Source organism: Bactrocera latifrons, unplaced genomic scaffold (genome assembly GCF_001853355.1).
Source record: "Bactrocera latifrons isolate USDA-ARS-PBARC rearing strain unplaced genomic scaffold, ASM185335v1 scaffold_61, whole genome shotgun sequence".
Classification (NCBI taxonomy): domain Eukaryota; kingdom Metazoa; phylum Arthropoda; class Insecta; order Diptera; family Tephritidae; genus Bactrocera; species Bactrocera latifrons.
Window position 1 is genome coordinate 639,006 of NW_017537279.1, and position 20,490 is coordinate 659,495.

General features: G+C 39.7%; 2 protein-coding genes across 2 annotated transcripts; both read left to right on the forward strand.

Moving 5' to 3' along the window:
* Nucleotides 1-15,208: 15,208 nt before the first annotated feature.
* Nucleotides 15,209-17,606, forward strand: LOC108975102 (trypsin-1-like). The gene is made up of 2 exons (XM_018943379.1): nucleotides 15,209-16,259; nucleotides 17,087-17,606. Exons 1-2 carry the CDS (start codon nucleotides 15,360-15,362, stop codon nucleotides 17,411-17,413), a joined length of 1,227 nt encoding a protein of 408 aa, XP_018798924.1. The 5' UTR covers nucleotides 15,209-15,359; the 3' UTR covers nucleotides 17,414-17,606.
* Nucleotides 17,607-17,823: 217 nt separating this feature from the next.
* Nucleotides 17,824-19,616, forward strand: LOC108975103 (trypsin-1-like). Its single transcript, XM_018943381.1, has 2 exons — nucleotides 17,824-18,794; nucleotides 18,852-19,616. The coding sequence occupies exons 1-2, from the start codon at nucleotides 18,123-18,125 to the stop codon at nucleotides 19,299-19,301; spliced, it is 1,122 nt and encodes a 373-aa protein (XP_018798926.1). The 5' UTR covers nucleotides 17,824-18,122; the 3' UTR covers nucleotides 19,302-19,616.
* The last annotated feature ends 874 nt before the right edge of the window (nucleotides 19,617-20,490 follow it).

Genomic DNA, 20,490 nt, shown 5'->3' on the forward strand with positions numbered 1-20,490 from the left:
TGGAAAACACTACAATAGTCTTCTTCTTCTTATTGATTGGCGTATGCACCGCTTACGCGATTATAGCCAAGTTAACAACAGCGCGCCAGTCGTTTCTAGACTGCAATAGTCAGGAAGTCTGAAAATGAAGTCGGTAGAGTGATTCTGACAGTATACCCCTCAACCAACCTTAACTTAACAAGCTTTGATACATACATGAAAAATCTCATTACTCCTCAACTCCAACGTCTTTTTCTCACCCACAACTCTCTCACCGGTATATATATGTATAGAAGGAGTCGACAGAGTTCAGTGTGGCGACTTCACGATCCAAGTGATCCCGTATGAAGACAAAGTAAATGAGGATTTTCGAGTGTCCGGACACGTGTACTTTTAAGAACCCAGACTCTCCGACTACAATGGCAACTATCGCAGTCATGCACCTTCCGGCGATGTCCACGGGCATTTTGCAAATGAATTCTCTAGAGCAATACAGGATGAATGCTAGTTTTTTCACTGTATCCGCTGGTTGTAGACGGATGTCTCCCATTCGCGCAGCATTATCGCCGGAATCTTATATCTTGTAGTGAATAAAACCATCTCGGTTTTATTTGGGTTGATAGCGAGACCGTTTAAATCAGTACTTGGGAACTTTCTTTTGGCCATAAACGCTAGAACGTCTGTATAGTCAATCACCGCGCAGCCACGATCGTCAAGTTTTTAAATAGGTCGTTTACGACCAGACTCCATACAAGAGGAGAAAGAACTCCACCTTGTGGCGTTCCCCTACTCACATTTCATCGACCATGTCCTTTGCCCTTTCCGTTTCAATCACTCTGTAGCACAGAAGACTGAAAATGAGGCGTTTGAGTTTTGATTAAACCCCAAGTTACCACTGCTTCCGGCGGCACCACCTAATTGAAAGCTAACTCTATATCAAGGAAGATCCCAACACCGAATAATTTAAGCCTAACGTATTCCTCAAGCTATGAATGAAAAATATGGCCTAAAGTTCTTAATTTTCAAAAAAGTGTTCTTTTTTTATTATATTGATCAGAAGAAAACGTATCCAACTGATTAGCGAGTTATTCTGACATATTATGCTGCCACTTCTTTGACATGATATGGGGCTCGTGATTATTCAAGTGGTCCACTAATTCACACGTAATTATTTCAGAAAGGATACTAATTTCGAAGATGAGATGAAACTGAGTTCGGGGTATGAAGGATATCGCCCTATCTAGTATTTATGATGAATATATTTTAACCTAAGGTTTGTGCAGGTATTGGTAGAAATATGCGATTTTCAGGAAAAGGTTGGACTCTTTAGATATATGTAAATTACTATATCCACTTTCATTCATATCAATAATGATATCTTGTCTTGGACACACGAAAGCACATGGAACAAGCTGGTTAATACCAAAACGATTTCTCAAGAACTCTCAATTTTAATGATGACTTGCAGCATATTTCAGTACAAATCTTTTCTCGTACCTTTTTTTAGTCGGTAAATAATTTAATACCATCCAATCCACTTCTGAAACGTGAGCGAAAAGGAAATGAGCATGCAAATAATTATCCTTGGGCGATACCGTCAAATGTACACACCCGCTCCAATGCAAAGAGCGGCGCACATCATTAACGCCTGCCAGCTAAAATCACAAACCATAAATCAAAATCGGCAAAGCAAAACCAAATAAAAAGTTATAATTAATTGCCAATATGAGTGGTTGCGCCGAAGAGGTGAACACCAAGCGTGCAACGGGCTGAGTTCAACCCGAAAAGCCACGAAAGCGCAAGGAGAAAAGGCCAAAAGATCAAGTAAAGCGCAGATAAAAACAAACAACAAACATACACTCACATGTGCAAACTTGCAAACACAAATAGTTGGTTCATGCAGCTAATCAAGCAACCAAATGCCAGCACACAAAAGTCAATTTCCTTTTCAAATACAAATAAAAATATCTCAACGCGCTAAGCACTATGGAGAGGTGAAGATTTATAGACTGAAGAATGAAAGGGACGTGTGAATGTGCATACATATTTAGATAGGTGGGTGATATGCAAGCAAATAATGGAAGAGATACTCATAAGTCTGTATATGTATGTAATCGGGCAGTCCTTTAGGAGGTCTCACGAAAATTTCTGCATTTCATTTAGTGCCATTGGTAGTTGCAGAATTTAAATATTTCCCACATGAATTTTTATTATGATTTACTAATGCGACTTGCTTTAAACTTCAATATTCTGCAATAAGAAACAAAATATGAAAATCTTCTTAAGAATTATCTGCTATTTTTCTCAGGCAATTAAGCACCACCCTATGGCATTTCTTTGAAGGTGCGCATGGGTTTACCTAATCTTATGATTGAACGCGAGCTTGTCAAGCAATCCGAAAGCAAACAGACATAAGTTGCACAGGAGAGGCTGTTATGTTGAGGGAATAATTTGGCTTACAAAAGTTGCATTTGTTAGACTTCGAATCTTCTTTTTTTTTTTTTTTTGTTTGGTAATTGCTAACAGTCAGATGTGCCATTGCCAATTTATCAACCTACGGGTAAATAATTTTATGATGATTGTTATTTGAACAGCAAATACCTTTTTGAACAATTGGATAAATTGGATAAATAAAGCGCGATAATGAAAAAGCATCGAGTAGACAAAAATATTATCCAGGTAAAGATGCCAATACAAAAACACAAATATGTTTAGGCGCTCAAATAATGTAATAATAGTATCCAGCAATCTTATTCGATTAGGCGGTAGTATACTGAACGCCCTTGCAATGCAAATCGTATATGCAAAAGAAAGAAATCTTTCAAGCCGCCGAAAATAGCGCCACTCGCCGCAAAATATACTTGGTGCTTTAGTTTAGGATTGGAGACTTAAAGCTCTCTTTCTCTCTCAGTGATTTTATGAACATTTTGCGTAAACTTCGTTTCGTACTTGCTCAAACTCGTTCGTATTTGTAACTGTGATCTCATCCGAAAATGTAATAAAACGATTTACCAAAAACGCGGATAACTTTTACTAACCTTTCAACAAATTGAGGATCTAATCCGATAGAGCAGAGGAGAGGGATTCTATGTTAGATTCAAATATAAAAGTTTGAAAGAGGTTATTTCACTCATTAGCCAAATATATCGTTATTGGTGAGAAGGTCAAATTAAATCTTTAACGAAATCCGTATATAAATATCACAAACATACATCTGCTCACACGGAAAGTCAAATAATATTATGACATATTAATATCTGTATGTCTTAAGAATTTCATACCATATATCTGCACTTGAATGGGATTGTCAATCGTGATTCTTTATCATTTGTTAGAGACGTATCCATCCAAAAGAACCTGTTTTTGTTCTAAAGAGAATTCAAATATACGGAAGTCGGAAGAATCTCCCAGAAATACAAAATTTAACAAGTAAGGACATGCTAAATTTCGATGCAACTGAATATTTAATACTCAGGGAAGTATTGACTTGATTCAACACATTTTTGATATATACGAGTAATATACAGATACTGTTATCAGAAAAAATCTCTCTAAATTTCAATTGTATATTTTTCGGTCAAAATTCAACTTTTCTAAACTATTTGTAGTGTGTCCATGATCTTTTGAAATTTCTTAGCATCATCGCTATAAACTCTCCACTAACTTCTGGCACCAACTTTGTGAAATTGCGTACCATGCATTCCCGTTCTCGGTCTAAAGTTTGCAGCATTTTTAAATTTTTATTATAACTCTGAGTGGTAACATTGCTCCATAAATTTTCGATGAGCTCAGCCAGCTCTGGACGTCAATCGTTGCTCTAAGAGCCAACTGTTCACATGTTTTTAGCTGTATGCTTTGCAATACTGTCATGCATAAAAATCAAAAATCGAATGGTTCCATGTTACTTTTGAGAATGTTGAGGAATGAATTATGGTCAATTCTACCATCCACCATTAGCAATGGTCCAACGCCATTCCAATGAAACACTAGCCAGACTATCACGCTACTATCGCCATGCTTAACGATTTTTGTGGGCAGTGGGCAACTTAAAAAGCACCCTTACTGGTCAGATGTTGTTATTGCACAAACTAATGCAATTATGCTTATATAGCACAATATTTAGTCAATAATATCTTTTGTAAAATATTAGCCTTTACCATTGAATTGACTACTAAGCTTAAAAAGACGGTTTTCGATTCGATTTTTTGAAGCTTCTAAAGCCGGCTCCCCCTTCAACAACTTCGAACTGATCGCTCTATAGACAATATATACCTGTTTTTTGTTTGCTTAAAGCTCTTTAAAAAATATCTAAGAATATGTCCCCAAAGTTATAGATCGGAAATATTTTCGAAGATAGAAGGGAAATAGTGATCGAGCGTCTAGCAGACGCACGATTTCTCGGCTTTTCACAATTTACATACGAAATTTGAGTCTCTTTGAATTTTTTGGTTTCGATAGAAATTGCGAGATGCGTCGGGCAATTGCTTCCTAAAGGCAGAATATCAAAGTTTTCGTACCTATCTAAAAACTGTGTGAACGATGCTTAATTATATAATATACATAACTATAAACCCAAGAAATTGCGCTTTAAGCAACTATTTCTGTCGCTCCCAAAAAACCTCAAAAAAAAAAAAAATCGATATTTTGAAGCCTCTAAAGCAGGCTCACTCCTTAAGTGCTGACTTAACGCTATAAAAATATTAATAATTAAATTATTATTTGCTCCAATGTAATTTTATCGGCTTGAAATGGAAAATAGGAAAAAGTAAATGCCAGTATTTCATGAAGTTTTGACTTTATTAAATAAGAATTTATATTGAAATTGTTTGGTCATATGTAAGATTATTTAAGTAAAAGCGCAAACCCTCATACTCCAACTGCAGCAGCGGCAGTGACCAAGCGGGTTGACCACCCAGCTGCGTGTTCAAGCAGTCAGCTGTTAAAAGCAACACCAGCGCAACAACAAGAACTCTGATATTCGTATAATCAGCTGCAGCCTCGAATTATGATGAGCACAAAAATAAATACGCGCAAATACACACATGTGTACATACATATACATATGTATATGACTTGCCGCAGCTGCTGTGGCATGTGCGTTTGTTTGCTTATGCTCTATGCGCTTTTGTTGTTGTTATTATTGGCACTGGTTAAACTGCCACACCATGCCGACCGTGTCGTTGGTCAGTTGGTTGTCAATATGTTGTTGTCGTTGCCGACAATTTCTAATTAAAATTCCAAAAACGTCAATTGCTGTCAGCGATGTTTGAGCCGCAGCTGTGGCGAAAAGTGAATGTGTATTTACCGTTTCTTTGCTTTCTTACAACATCGAACTTCACCATCGTAAAGTTTTTACATATGTGCGAAACTCAAAATATTCAATAAATCGATGACAATCCAATGAATTTTCGCTTTATACAATAAATGATTGGATTGCAAAGCGAGTTTACGACAGATCGATCTTGTGTATTTAACGTTAACGTAAACGTAAAAAGTAAGACCCGCATATAATGAACTCGGTTTGTAGTTGCTGGTAAACTACACAATATAGGCCTAAGTAGTCTAATAAAGATAAATCCCTTCTCACTTTTTCCTTCTCTAATACGAGATAGCATAAAATTGATCGACGATTTGAAACGAACCTCATAAACTGACCTCATACTGAAGCCGGAATCGTATAGAACAACCTCATTTTCTAAGTTTCCTTAGTCAGGCAATGTCGCTGAGCCGATTCAGAAATTTTCCAGGCTGATCCATATCGAGGTTCTCTACTTTTTTAAAGAATAAACAAATAAACATGAAATTTAATGGGGAGTGTTTATTATGATTCGAAAAAACATTCTTGGCATTTATTTTTTGAAGATTATCTCTTTCAAATGTTTTCCGCCACCACGTCGCAGATGGACCATCTATTGAGTATTATTTTCGATAAGTCGATCGAGCATTTCGACTGGCATGCATGTTGTTTTGATCGAAGGCCTGAATCGAAGTGGGATTGTCCACTTGGACTTTAGACTTTATATATCCTTACGGGAAAAGGTCTAGTGGTGTGATATCAGACGATCTTGGCGACCAATCGACCGGCCCAAAATGTGAAATTATCCGCTCTTCGAAGTGCTCTCTCCATCAATCCATTGATTGATGCGATTTAAGATGTCGACATAAAATGCAGCAAGCCAGTCCATACGTTACTCCGAGTTGCTGCACACGGCGTCGAATGGGCTCTCCGCGGTAGTCTACTCGATCGAATATTAGGTTGAAAAATATCTCTCTTCCGCCCTTTGGTCTTTTGAATTTCGCGGCTTTGTATGAAGCGCTACAGAGCTCGTATCTGACAATACTATACATCTTTGTGAGGCTTTGACATAACCTACAAAACGACGCTATGCATGATTAGTTTGGATATTGCGTTTAACAGTTATAGACGTGTAAACATGAAGTTCATTAACGCCGAAATTCGCGCTATTTTAAAATTTTCCTTCGTTAAAGGCAAATCCGCTAAAAAAAAGTTCCGTGAAATTAATGTTGTTTTGGGGGATGGTACTCTATCACTTCAAACTGTGGACGAATGGTTTCGACGATTCAGAGCGGATGAAAACGACACTATGAATAAGTCACCCGGCGAAAGACCTGTGACGACGAATACTGATCACATAATGGAAAACATCGCGTTAGACCGGCATGTAGTATCTCGTGACATCGCCTAGAAGATGGAAGTTAGTCACCAAACCATTTTAAACTATCTGCAGAAGGCTGGATACACAAAAAAATTTGATGTTTGGATGCCGCATCATTTGACGCAAAAAAGCCTTCTGGACCGAATCAACGTCTGCGATATGCTGCAGAAACAAAGCAAACTCGACCCATTTTTAAGGAGATGGTGACTGGCGACGAAAAATAGACCACATACGACAATATCAAGAAAAACGTTCGAGGTTGAAGGCCAGTAATAAGCCGGGATTGACGACCAGGAGGTTTTGTTGTGTGTTTGGTGGGATTGAAAAGGAATCATCCACTAAGAGCTGCTCCTATATGGCCAGACCCTTAATTCTACCATCTGACTGGACCGTTTCAAACAGGCGATCGACCAGAAGCGTCTAAAATTGGCCAACAGGAAGGGTGTAGTGCTCCACCAGGACAACGCCAGACCACAGACTTCATTCATGATTCCTCAGAAGCTACGGGAGCTCGGATGGGAGGTTTTATCGCATCCACCATATAGCCCGGACATAACGCCAACTCAAAAGAATCTTGTGAAAAGTGGCTGTCCGAGTTCTTCGCAAATAAGGGCTTCTACGAGGAGGGTATTATGAAGTTGCCGTCTAGATGGAAACAGATAATCGAACGAAACGGCGCATATTTGAACTAAATCCGATCACTGTAACACTTTTTATAAAGCACTGAATAAAGAGCAAAAAAGCGAAAGGGAGATATTTTCCGATCGATTATGTTGACCATAAGTTGAGGGAAGCGCGCAAAAGACATTCTATACAGAAATATTTCTATGCAACTCAATTGTTTTGCAACATTTTCAAGAAAAATTATGTACTTTTTATATAATGCCTATGCCTGTTATATGCCTTGTAGAATATTTTCTACTCAAATTACTCTCTTTTGACAAGAGTGCTACCACAAATGCTTCTTCATTAGATAATTCTAAAAGCTTGAGCATGTGAATCAAATACATAAGAATGTGTGCAACAAAATAGACCGGTAGGCCATAAAGACGTATAAGTGCAAGAGTATGTAGTATGAAGCTCTATAAATTTTCTAGACTGAATTCCGAAGAGTCCTTCTGCTGACATTCATGTCCTTTATCATACCATTTTCACTTATAAATTCCATTTGACTCACTTTAATGACTAACATTTTCTAAGTTTCAGCATTGGCTGCACATGGTAGATACATACATACATACATAGTATTTGTGTACGAATTTGAGCACCTTGGTATATAAATTGTTGTGGTCACTCGTACAAAGACATTCCAAAACATATCCTTGTTTTTGTTATCTTTGGTTTGTTAGTAAGTCGCTAGATATTTGTTGGTTGAAAATTATCTCATTTGGTAAGTTGATGAACTTTTGTGTTTACCAAGGTCAGTAAGGCTTTGACGTCATAGTTAACCAGCTTTTCCCTTTCCCAGTGGCTTTAGTAATGAAGCGGTGGGGTTACTAGTAAATTTTTTTACATATCCACCATTTTGCGAAAAAAAAAAAAATTGTAAAGCGAAAAGACACGCACTTGACTAACTCATTTTATGTGGATTAAGAGTTAAGTGTTTCTTGTTTCGGTTAACATGTAGGAAAGTCTAGAAATCACCTCAAGAACAATTATATTAAATTAATTCGAGGAATTTTTGGAATGAAAACTTAAAAAAAAAAAAAAAACAACACACTTATCAATATTGCCAGCTCTTTAATGTGCTGTGGCACAGTTGGAGCGCAAGTAAAGAGGAGTCAATCATTTAGTAAGCTAGCAAATGAGATGCCGTTATATGTGTTGGTGGGTATAGCTGAGTATCTGTGGCTTTATCATTGTATTTGTGTGTCTAAACAAATACAATGATAAAGCCACAGAAACTCAGCTATAACCATGCTAACCTACTTATCGGTGTATTTACAGGGATTTACGCATTTTTATCAAACGCAAACATATTGCTCTACCGCATAAACATGCATAAGTATGTATGTATATGTGTGTGTATATATGAGGCTGTGCATGTACAGTGATTAACTGGCTGGGAAGCGCTACAAACTTGCAGCATACATGATTTATCTAACCGCATATAAGCACATAAATGAAGTATAGCATGTACATATACATACATATAAACTACATAATATGAGCCATTAATCCACATATATGTATATACGTATATATATATATATGTACTTATACATTTAACCACATATAGTATGTTGCCACAATTTGCTTATCACAATTCAGTTGATTTATTTGCAATATCACCGCTATGTTTTTGTGGTTGCCACAGTGACAGCGTATGCCACCGCAGTTGATTATGAAGAAAATCTTGTTTTCGTTGCTGATTTAACCATCGTAATCGGGTTGGTGCTCATGTTTGCGCCAAACTGTGTGATTTAGGTCAGCACATGTTTAGCTATGGGCTGTTGTTGTTGTCGTGGTAACTATCTAATTCAATTTAGTTCATGGTCGTTAGCGAAAGAACTAGCCATGGAAATTGTAAACATAGAACACATGTTTACGTGTACACATGTGTATACGGCGTTTATAACGGTGTCATATGAAGCGGCCGGTGTCATATCTGGTCTTATGCCGTCTGATTTAATGGGCTTAGAGCTAAGTAGAGTCTATCAAAAATCTAAAGCTATGTATAGGCGCCTAACGGATGATGAAAAAAGAAGAGACTGCCGAGCATCGAAGAGTGGCAAAGACACTGGGATGCGGATTATGGAACAACACGGGGATACAGACTATTATCTGACGCAATTCTTAACGGGCCATGGCTGTTTCAGGGAGTACCTCTACAGATTCGGCCACGGTGACAACACTCAATGTTCATTCTGCAGCAGGGCCGATGAAAGCGCTGAGCATATATTTTTCCCATACCAGCGAACGAATGATAAACCAAAGGATGACGTCCGAAAACATTATAAGTCACATGCTACAATCAAAACTGGTATGGGCGAAAATTGAAGAGTGAGACGTAATAGCGATCCATGAACACAGGATAAGAGAACGGCAGCGGAGAAGCTTGAATATGGAGTATGGAGTATGTGAAGAAGCATTCTTGCCTAGCTTGGAACTGCGAATTAATGCCTAAAGGCGGCCACACAGATCCAAATTCGATCTAAAGCTGTCGAAAGTCAGAAAATTTAAGTTGGCGTGATTCCGAAATAGTGTTGGAAGGTAATATCAATCTTGTATGCTGCCATTCTACGGCGCATAATTTCCCTTCCGAAAAAAAAAAACAAAAAGTTCCTCTACTTTCCCCGGCGGGTACTGCGTCGAAAAATCTCAGGTCTGAAGCATTTTCAGCGCTGAACTATATCAGTTTGTTGACGGTGGGCTTTAATCTTTCACACTAGACGGTCGATGGAACCTTATATGCGATATTTCGGAGACTAATCCCACGGTAGCTGGCACAGATTTTAGGGTCTCCCTTTTACACTTACATTTCAATTGGAGTTGGGCATACTTTCGTCCGACCATTATTTACAACGAAGCCGATACACGTTCCATATCAGGTCTTTGCCGCCGTAATTGAATAACTCGTCCACCGCCGCTTTGTTGTTCTTCAGACGGGTAATTGCTATTCGAACTTCCCGACCATGAAGGGCGATGGAACGTCTGTTCCATCTATCCGTCATCGATTGGGGAATCGGGTTCATCATCTCGTTGTATTATGCTTTCGATATCATTTAGTAGGCTTGAGAAGGGTTCCCTCTATAGTTTCAGTATACCCTGGGCATCAGTCCCTAGTTTGGCTCTGCGGATTGTACAAAAGTATGTTCTGGTCGTGAAATTTCATTTAGTCAACGCGTCTTTTTGTAGAACTTTAGAACATTACCCCTGTCGGCCAAGCTCTTCATACTCAGAAATTTCGGCTTCTCTCTTTCTCTGTCGGCAAATGCATCACGCTTCCCTCTTCAACTCTCGGTATCTATATTTTGCATTTTCCGAAAACCAATGTCGTCGTTAGCAGCTGAACGTAAGGAGCTGGAAATGTCTTCTCACAGTTTTTTTTTATGACTAATGAGTGCTTACAGAGAGCAGGAGCTCAAGTCGCGTAGAAAACCGTTCGGGTGTCTGTTGTGATTGCAGCTTCTCGATGTCGAACCTTATTTGCAGTTACTCTTTCAAATACAAATAGTAACTCTTTTACTAGTACTTACTCTTCTGGTTTCTAAATACATTATCACTCCCAATTACGTGAGGTGTAAATTTTCTAAGCCACTTCAATCACGAAATTTCGCGCACTAATAAATTTTACAACCGGTGGCCATATTCCAATTGATTGCACCCAAAAACTAAGAAGGAAAGAAACTGCTAACCAGTCAAAGCCGAGCAATAACAAACGCTCTGAACCTGAAATTGGGAAAGATAAAAAATTAGCGCTACGAAGCCAAGAAATCACTTGCAACGTACAACACAGAGCGGCATTTGCGCAACATTGTAAGTTTTTGTTCGCCTTTAGCGATTATGTGGCAGCAACCACATTGTCGGCGTCGTCCGCTGAAAGTTTATCACTTATTCTATTATTTCTATTATTTAGTTCTTCATCAAAAGTGGATAACCAAAAGAAAAAAAATGAAAAAAAAATAAATAAAAAAAAAAAATTAAATAGATAGAAAAGCGCGCTAAGCAGCCACACGAACGGTAATCTACTTGCAACGCGCTGTTATTGAATTTTTTTGATTTAGTAGTGCGCTTTAAGACAAAAACGAGAACACACTTTTTTCCTCCTTCGTCTGTCAGGTGAGTAGTTTAAGCCTGAACTAGCGCAGCTTCGCGTTCGTTGCCAAAAAACCGGGCAAGGCGCAAGCTGCTTTGCCATCCTTCCCGCCGCTTACAAATTTCACGCCGCGGGGCTTCTCTGTCCTCACTATTTTCTTAATCTACTTTGCTGTGCAGCGCAGTTTCCCACTCCCACTGCTACTTTTGGGCCAGGTGTTTGGCTGCAGGTGTTGCTAGTGTTACCAATTTGTGGCGCAAATACGTGTTGTGAGTATGTGCAGCAAAGCGCGTTGACAGCCACAGGCAGCCAAATGCCACAGTAACAACAACTAGCTGCATGTAATCAATATGCTCTTCTTTTTTGGTTCGATTTTGTTTTTGTGCAGTTCGCGTTGTCCAAATTGGTCGCACATTAATCCATGCTGAGATCTTGTTTGACTTTTATTTTATTGTTTTTCGCTTCCGGCTTTCCTTTGACTTTTAATCTTCGATCGGTGAAGTAGAGGTGAGTTTTTTGCATTTCTTTCAAAGACTTTTTCGTTTTTCCTCAAATTTGATCGATTTATTGACTGGAGGTGAGTAGTCATAGTAACGTAGTCTTGGTGTTTGGTACTTTATTTTTGAATAAAGTGAAAAACTTCATAATCAGGTCAAATTTTAATAAGACTTCGATGTGAGACTACTGCAAAAACCATTAGAAAGAAGGAACTGTGTACTACTTTTGAATAAAATGGTATTTTTGGCGGAAGCAATACACTGCTGCTAACCTTTCGGGCATGACAAATCTATCCCATCATTTATCATCATTTCATCCTTGTTTTGCGTATACCGAAACTGATCTTTTTGTCAATTTTTGATAGAGCCGCTATTGATTCTTGGCAAATTTCCCCAGTATGGGTTTGCTCGATTGATTTGTTTTTTCTTCCTTAATAAGCTTCTAGTCCCAGCATCACTACCTTATTTTCAATCCGGTCTGTGTACTTAATTAAAAGTATTCTCTAAAGGTTTCAAGTGGTACACTGACGGCTCGAAAACGTCGTAGGGAATCGGTGCAGGGGTCGCAGGGCCACGCACCAAGCTCTCCATACCTATTGGAAATTTTCCGAGCATTTTTCAAGCAGAAGTCTTTGTCATAAGTCAGTGCATAGAGATAAACCTCCAAAGCAACTAACGCAATGAGCATATAATCATATTTAGGCTACTTGCCGCCTGCTACACTGGCCATTGCACGCTGAAGAATCATTTACACAACATGGACCTAGCTTCTTGCATAAATTGCCAGTTCAGGCACTGCAGTCTGTACACGTAGGCTTAAGACATTTGGATCCATGATTCCAGCAGAATATTGAACTTTATCAATATGCTACGAATGTTAGTTGTCATGATTTAGGAAAGGGCACAGTACACCTAAGGTCGCAAAGCACTCATCATGTAATAATCAAACCCCTAAAGGTTTCCAAGGAGTCAAAATTCAGATGGGAAAACGGAACGTCGAGAATGTAGCTTAACACTAGTATCCACAATCTGTCGTTAATCTCTACACATCTCTTCTAAGTGGTGTTAAGTGAAAATGGGCTTCAGTCTATTATATTGGAGGCAGTCTCTGGCATGTCTAGCTATTGTTGTGCTGTTTAGTTCGACTTCCCTTTGCTTAAGCTTTTTTTGAAAAGTTCCAACGTTTTATTGTGGTTCTTTTTCTGAGAGTTGGTTTTGGCGGACTAAGCAGAAAGTTTCCTTTTTAGTTTTTAAGTGGTGTGTGCGTTTCCATTTGGGATGCGTTCATTACTGCTACTTAAGTTTTTATAGATGTACTGTTTCCATAGTAGATGAAAGAGGTCACTCCGCATTCAGATCAGAGAATATTTAGCATGATGGTATCGAAACGTGAATGAGTCTCATGACAGCTTAGACTAATTAATTCCCTATGCTGTGTAGCAAATAAGCAAGATGACTAGAGAAGCGATATTTTATTGAGCAATTCTCATGAATATCTTCGTGATCACGAAGTCAAATATGGTCCGACACTCGAAGTGTAACCTACTTCAGACCGTTCGCGCAGCTGTCGCACTGGAATCACCTTTTTATAAATTTGCTTAATGACAGTTCGGAGTATTGTTCACAAGTGTACAAAAGCGTTTTGCCAAAACTGAACCAAACAAAAAAAAAAAAAAAATATTTATCAGCGATGGAATTCAAACGTAATAGTGTGATTGCTTTATATTTAACTGGAAAATCAAAGCCAGAAATTTTTGGTAAGCTCAAACACCTTAATGTGAATAAAGTTTTTGTTTATCGCATCATCACTCGTTACAATGATACTGGTAGCATCGTAAAAAGCCATGGTGGTGGTCATCAAAAGACTGCAACTTGAGAGAGCGCAGCAGTTGCTTCGCTTGGCCGAATGCGGTAAAATTCCGAACATTGTATTTTTTGACGAAACGATTTTTCCAATTGAGCAATTTGTTAAACTCTCAAAATGATAGGGTTTACTTTACCGATTCTACTTGATTCTCTCTGGGCCATTTTGGAGAGCAAGGTTCGAAGTAAAAAATAAACCAGACTCGAGGTGCTGAAGAAAGCTATTTTCCGTGACTGGGCCAAAATACCGGCCAATCAAATTCGGGCAGCTTGCGGTTCGTTTTTTGACCGTCTCAAGGCCATAGTTAAGGCAAAACGTGGACATATCGCACAAAAGTGAATTGGTCATGAATTTATGATTTTTTTCACACATTTTGTACTTTAAAATAAATAAAAATAATTTTCCAAACCGAATTTTTGGCATTTTTAATCGGTTACTTTTAAAATGCCGGACTCTGTAGAAGTACAACGTTGCTTGGTGTGTGCTCGGATATTATAGGGCCCTAGAACGGATGTTTTAAAGAAAAAGTATTGATACAATGACTGCGAATTATTTGAGAAAGATCATGCCTCTCCTTTGACCTTGAGATCTTAACCCATAACTTCGTAAGGCAATTCGTCCACTCAAGAGCCCTATATAGCCCACCTATTGCTTCGAGTGTCCGGAAATAATTTTCAAACTTAATTAAATAGGTTATCTAAGCGTCGATGTTGCTGGCATTCTCACTTTAATATTTTGTGTAGTATGTGATACAAAGCACTTAACTTTACTTCAAAAAAAAAAAAAAACAAAAAAAAAGAAAGAAATAAAAATGTTGTAATACACAAAAGCTGACCAAATATGAATTCTGGGCGACAAGTGTACACTGAAATGCCAACTGAAGTGTCACCATTAACGATTACCTAACAATTTGCAAGCAGACGCCAAAAGCAAAACAATCGTGCTTTACGAAAGACAATAGCTGAAGAGCTACTGATAAAAAAATACAAAAAATATAGGCAGCTGTAATGAGCTCACGAAAAAAAAAAGAAAAACAAAATCAAAATATGTGTGTGTGTATATTTATTAAGCAAAGCTTGACACAGAAAAGTCTGGCAGCAAAGCAAAACAAAGAAATAAGTAAAAACGAATTTATTTCAGCAGCTGCCGTGACTTTGGGGACGCAGCAAACTTTCGCCACTTAAGGCGCCCAATCACGCGCGTTACGCTACCAGGCATATGAGTTATTTTTGGCTATTGGCTATGTAGGCATAGCTCGTACCCACTCACAGTACAACGTACAGCGGTGTAAGTAGCTGCTCGCGCTTCAGCTAGACGCCGCCGCCGCCGCCGCTTGCAACGATTAAATTAGCGCAATAATTTGCAAATAAGCCGCGTGATGCGTCGATCCAGTCCGATCGTGTTGGCCCACTTTACAGAAATCAGCTACCACATGCGCTAATGCGGTGCGCCACGGTCAGTTAGTGTTCGGCTGTGGAGAAATGCGCGAGTGTCCGACACCGCAGTAGCCTTACTCGAAGTGTTTGTAGCGAAAAAAGTGTGAAAAAATCATTTCCTCAAAATAAAAAGAAAGATATTTAACAATGTTTAAGAAAAATATCGTTTGTAGCCTGCTATTAGCATTCGCTATAATCGCCGTCACAAGTCCTACAGCCACAGAGGCCACCTATGAGGTGAATCTATTGCGTTTGCGTAGTGAACCTGCTGCGCTGTTGCGTCAATCACAAAATACCTTCATACAGTGGGTGCTCTCGCTACTGCCCAACCGTCCAAATATATTCGGTGTGCCGGCTAGTACGACCACAACATCGCCGGATGGCTTGACCAGCACCACAGAATTGCCACCGGCACCGCAACCAGCAACCGCCACACCAGCACCCGTGCCGATCACCAGCACTACATTGCAGCCCACAACACCAACGCCGCCGAGCACAACAGCAGTACCGACCACCAGCAGCACGGTAGCGCCCAGCACTACACCCGCACCACCGCCGATCGTACTCAATCCGCCACGGAATTGCACGGAGTGCGTTTGCGGCATAGCCAATACGCAGAAGCGCATTGTGGGCGGTCAAGAGACGGAGGTGCATCAGTATCCTTGGATGGCTATGCTGTTGTATGGTGGTCGCTTCTACTGCGCCGCTTCGCTGATCAACGATCAATTCCTTATAACCGCCTCGCATTGTGTGTATGGCTTCCGCAAGGAGCGCATTAGCGTACGCCTGCTGGAGCATGATCGTAAGATGTCGCATTTCCAGAAGATCGATCGCAATGTCGTCAATATTACCACACATCCGAAATACAATGCACGTACATATGATAATGATATTGCCATCATACAGTTGGATAAACCGGTGGAAATGACCGAACTCTTGCATCCGGTTTGCATGCCTACGCCAGGCAAGTCCTTCAAGGGTGAAACTGCTATTGTGACTGGTTGGGGTGCTATTAAAGTAGGTGGACCTACCGCTGATACATTGCAGGTGAGCAAAATTTTAAAGTACATAGAGAAGTAGAGAACGCATTGTTTTAAGCTGTGCTGAAGATTTTAACGGGTGTACAGTGTTAGGACGAAATCATATTTAAAAACCTTTAAAATCTTTTTATAAAGTCTAAGTAACCTTCCTAGCCTTTAATCGTATTATCTACTATTTGCTCTCCGATAGTTTTGCTTGCCATTCGCTTACACCACGACTTATTTTTCGTTTATTTTCCCACTACAACCGACAATTGTTTTAATTTCTGAAAAACCTTCGACTCGACTAAGCAATTTTGAATATAAAAGGAAGATAGACAGGCATTTTGTAGTTTCAAGAAAATAGCTCACACGACTCAGATCAGATCTCGAGAACCAACAGACTTATTAAAGACATATGAAGGAATTTCTTCAAAGACAAATTTCTTGGCAAAATGAACCACATATCTTATGAAGCATGTTGAAAAGTTGTAGTCCAGAGGGTATAGACACCACTGATATCACTTTAGATTGCTTTGAAACCATGGACCAATGCACATGAGTATTTAATACGTTTCAAGTTTGCGAAAGATCCTTTTTAAAATCTGTCTCGAAATTAATCCAGAAAAGGTATAACATACTGATACTTCGCCTAAGAAGCTTCTTGTCTGAAATGGTTTTTCGAAGTTGTTGAGCCCCACTAGTTTTAATATCGTCCGTAAAGAGACCTCCCTTTTGCCCTTTTGCACCTTATCGATTATGGGCAGCTACTGCTAGTTAAACTTTTATTTTTTTCCGAAATTTTTTCATAAATTCAGCCGCTACTATATTCTCGAATTTATTTATACCCTACAGGAAGTACAAGTACCCATCATGTCGCAGGAGGAATGCCGCAAATCGCGCTACGGTGCCACACGGATCACAGACAACATGCTGTGTGCCGGTTTTGATGAAGGCAAGAAGGACTCCTGCCAAGGCGATAGCGGCGGACCGCTACATGTAGTCGCGCCTGGCACTAGAGAACATCAAATTGCTGGCGTCGTATCGTGGGGTGAAGGTTGTGCCAAATCCGGATTCCCTGGCGTCTATGCACGCGTCAATCGTTATGGTACTTGGATTAAGACCGTCACAAGAAATGCTTGCCTTTGTCATTCGGAAACCAAGAAGATAAAGAAATTTTAATTGTTTCGGGTATGTCAGCGTAAAGGGACAATGAAGAGAGCGCGAGGCGCTACGGAGTTTGTCAGACGCGAGCTTTCATATTTATTAACGTATTTATTTGGGTCACATAAGAGAGAGAGAGAGAGGAGTTTGTTGAATAGCTTAGTTAATTTATGTTGCATTTACCGCTTACTTGCTTTACTTATTTATTTATTTATTTATTGAACAAAAAATAAAAACAAAATTTGCAATGAAGATCACGACTTTCAAGTGCGATTTCGTTAGACGGTTTCGAGTTCAAGCCAGTTTGGGAACTTTCCATACATCTGTTTGTCGTTTTTCAGCAAGCAGTTGCTGTTATTGCGAATAGTACGTGCTCATTTTTATAGCGGTAATCATTAAATGTATTGCCGCTGTTGAGACTTGACCGTCACGGTTTCGTGGATTGGCCTACTGCACCCAACTTGCATACCAATTAATCCCAATCGCAGCCGGTTTCAATTGGGAAAGTTGTATGAAAAGTAGTCGTTGGCATGCGAAGAGGATATTTCTAAGCCGCAAATAATTGGACAACTAGTCTGCTGACCACCACAAACCGGCCAAGTAGCTTGATTGTGGAACGCTTTCGACAGCGCTCACTTCTAGGCTCAACGCGCATTTATCCAGCAAACAGTTGCTGCCGTTTGCTGCATCATAACGGTTCATACTGGCAAAGTATACCAAGAATAATATGGCTTATAAAAATCACTGGTTAGCTGCGCTTATCCTTGTGCATGTCTTCTTGCACTACGGCATCGCCTCAGTTGTGCCCGCCACCGCGGCAACACCAACGGCTCTACGGCAGGATAATATTATAGGTTGGATCACAGCAATTTTCCGTCCAAACACCACCGCCTCACCGTCGACCTCTGCCACGCCGGCCACACCAATGCGCGCTTGTCCGTCCTGCAATTGTGGCAGCATCAACACATTTCATCGCATTGTCGGCGGCATGGATACCGAGGTGAATGAGTATCCTTGGATGGCCATGCTAATGCGTCGTGGCGACTTCTATTGCGGCGGCGCACTGATCAACGATCAGTATGTGCTAACGGCAGCGCATTGTGTGCGTGGCTTCAATAAGCGTCAGATCTCCGTGCGTCTACTGTCGCATAATCGCACGGACGGCCGTGTGAGTACGATCGATCGCCAGCTTGATAAGATTATTGTGCATGACGGTTACAGTACACGCAATTTAGATAACGATATTGCATTATTACGTTTCACTGAACCTGTAGAGTTGCGTGATCCTTTGCGGCCCGTATGTCTTGCGGAGGCTGGTAATACCTACGATGGTGAGCTGGCTGTGGTCACCGGTTGGGGTGCCATCAAGGAGGGTGGCTTCATAGCTGATCGCTTGCAGGTGAGTGCAAACAACTTGCTAGTTTTATTTTTTACTCATACTTACTGACTCCTGTAGGAGGTGCAAGTACCGGTTATGTCGCAGGAGACCTGTCGCAAGAGTAAATATGGCTCTGACCGCATTACGGATAATATGCTTTGCGCTGGTTATCTTGAAGGCGGCAAGGATTCGTGCCAGGGTGATAGCGGTGGTCCCCTACATATACCCAATAATGCGACGAAGACCTATCAGTTGGCTGGTGTGGTTTCTTGGGGAGAGGGTTGTGCACGGCCCAATGCACCAGGTGTTTATACGCGCGTTACTCAGTATTTGGATTGGATTGAAGCGCGCACTGATGATTCATGCAAATGTGTGGCGGGTAATGGGGCTGCTGAAAGTGAGAGTAGCAGCACGACACAAGCCGCAGAAATGGAAAATAGTGAGTCAAGTACACAGAGTGTTGTAGATACCACGACAACTACAGCAGCAAGTGAGAGCAGTAACAACCAAGAAAGCTCAGCTTTGTAAGTTAATGTTTTTGTGAAGATAGTTTATGGCAGTTTGAGAAAAATTTTGCAATCAGAGATAAAGAAGACACTACTAAAGAGTGAGTAAAGTGTGGCAGCAATTTCGCATGCAACCGAAAAGTGTTGTAAAGAAAACTGAAATAATGAAGAGGATTGAGGTAGAGACAAATAGAGCGAGAGGAAAATTTGTTAGGATTTGTGTTTCATTCGCTCCAAACAAGTTTGGAGAATAATGAACTAAAATGGTTGCTAATAAAAGCTACACATAATTGTAGGTATTTCTTATATATATTTATTTATGTATTTATTCGTAAAATATTAAAATATTTTTCTTTAAAAATAAATTTTAAAAAAGTCAATGCAAGTATAAACATTTAACTCGCTTGGCCAAAGAGGATCAAGTAGCAACAGAGGAAAGGTGTTGAATGGTTGGATTGGATAAAGATTTGTATTGTTGAAGAATGATTTATATATCAAAATATTTTTTGAAGAATGATTTATATTTCAAAATATTTATTGAAGAATGATTTTTATTTGAAAATAAGTGTTCCCTTTATCATATTCTGTGCGGTTCATGTGTGTAAATCAGTCATATGAGGCACTCGGATATATTACTGGGTTCCATCCGACTTTATTACAATTTCCAACGGTAGTGTGAAAAAGTAGGCCTATGATCTAGGTGGTGGAGGTACTATATGCTGCTTTCAAGACAAAGATCTATATAAAGATTAAAAAGCCTTTGATTTACGATTAGATATTGTTCCTCGTTAAGGAAATGTACTACAAGGTTTGTTCCAAAGTAAACAGAACTTCTTTCATCTAGCGCCCCCTAGTGGCGCCATCTATGTGTCGACTGGTGCGTTAGAATGCTATCTTTATCGAGTGTTCAGTGAGAGCTTCACAACATTTCATTGATTGGAAGTGAAGTTATTGCGTTTTAAGAGTCAGTATGTTTGTGTTATCGGTGCGAAAATGAGCTTCGAACAAAGAGCCAACATTAAATTTTTTTTTTTAAATTGATAAAATTTTACCGAAACGTTTCAATTGATAAAACAAGTTTATGACGATGATTGCCTATCCCGTGGCAGAATGCATGAGTTTTTTTCAACGTTTCCAAAGTGATCTGGAGGGCATAAATGACGATCAACATGTGGGCCAATCCATATCCGTGATAACCGGAAATTCCATCG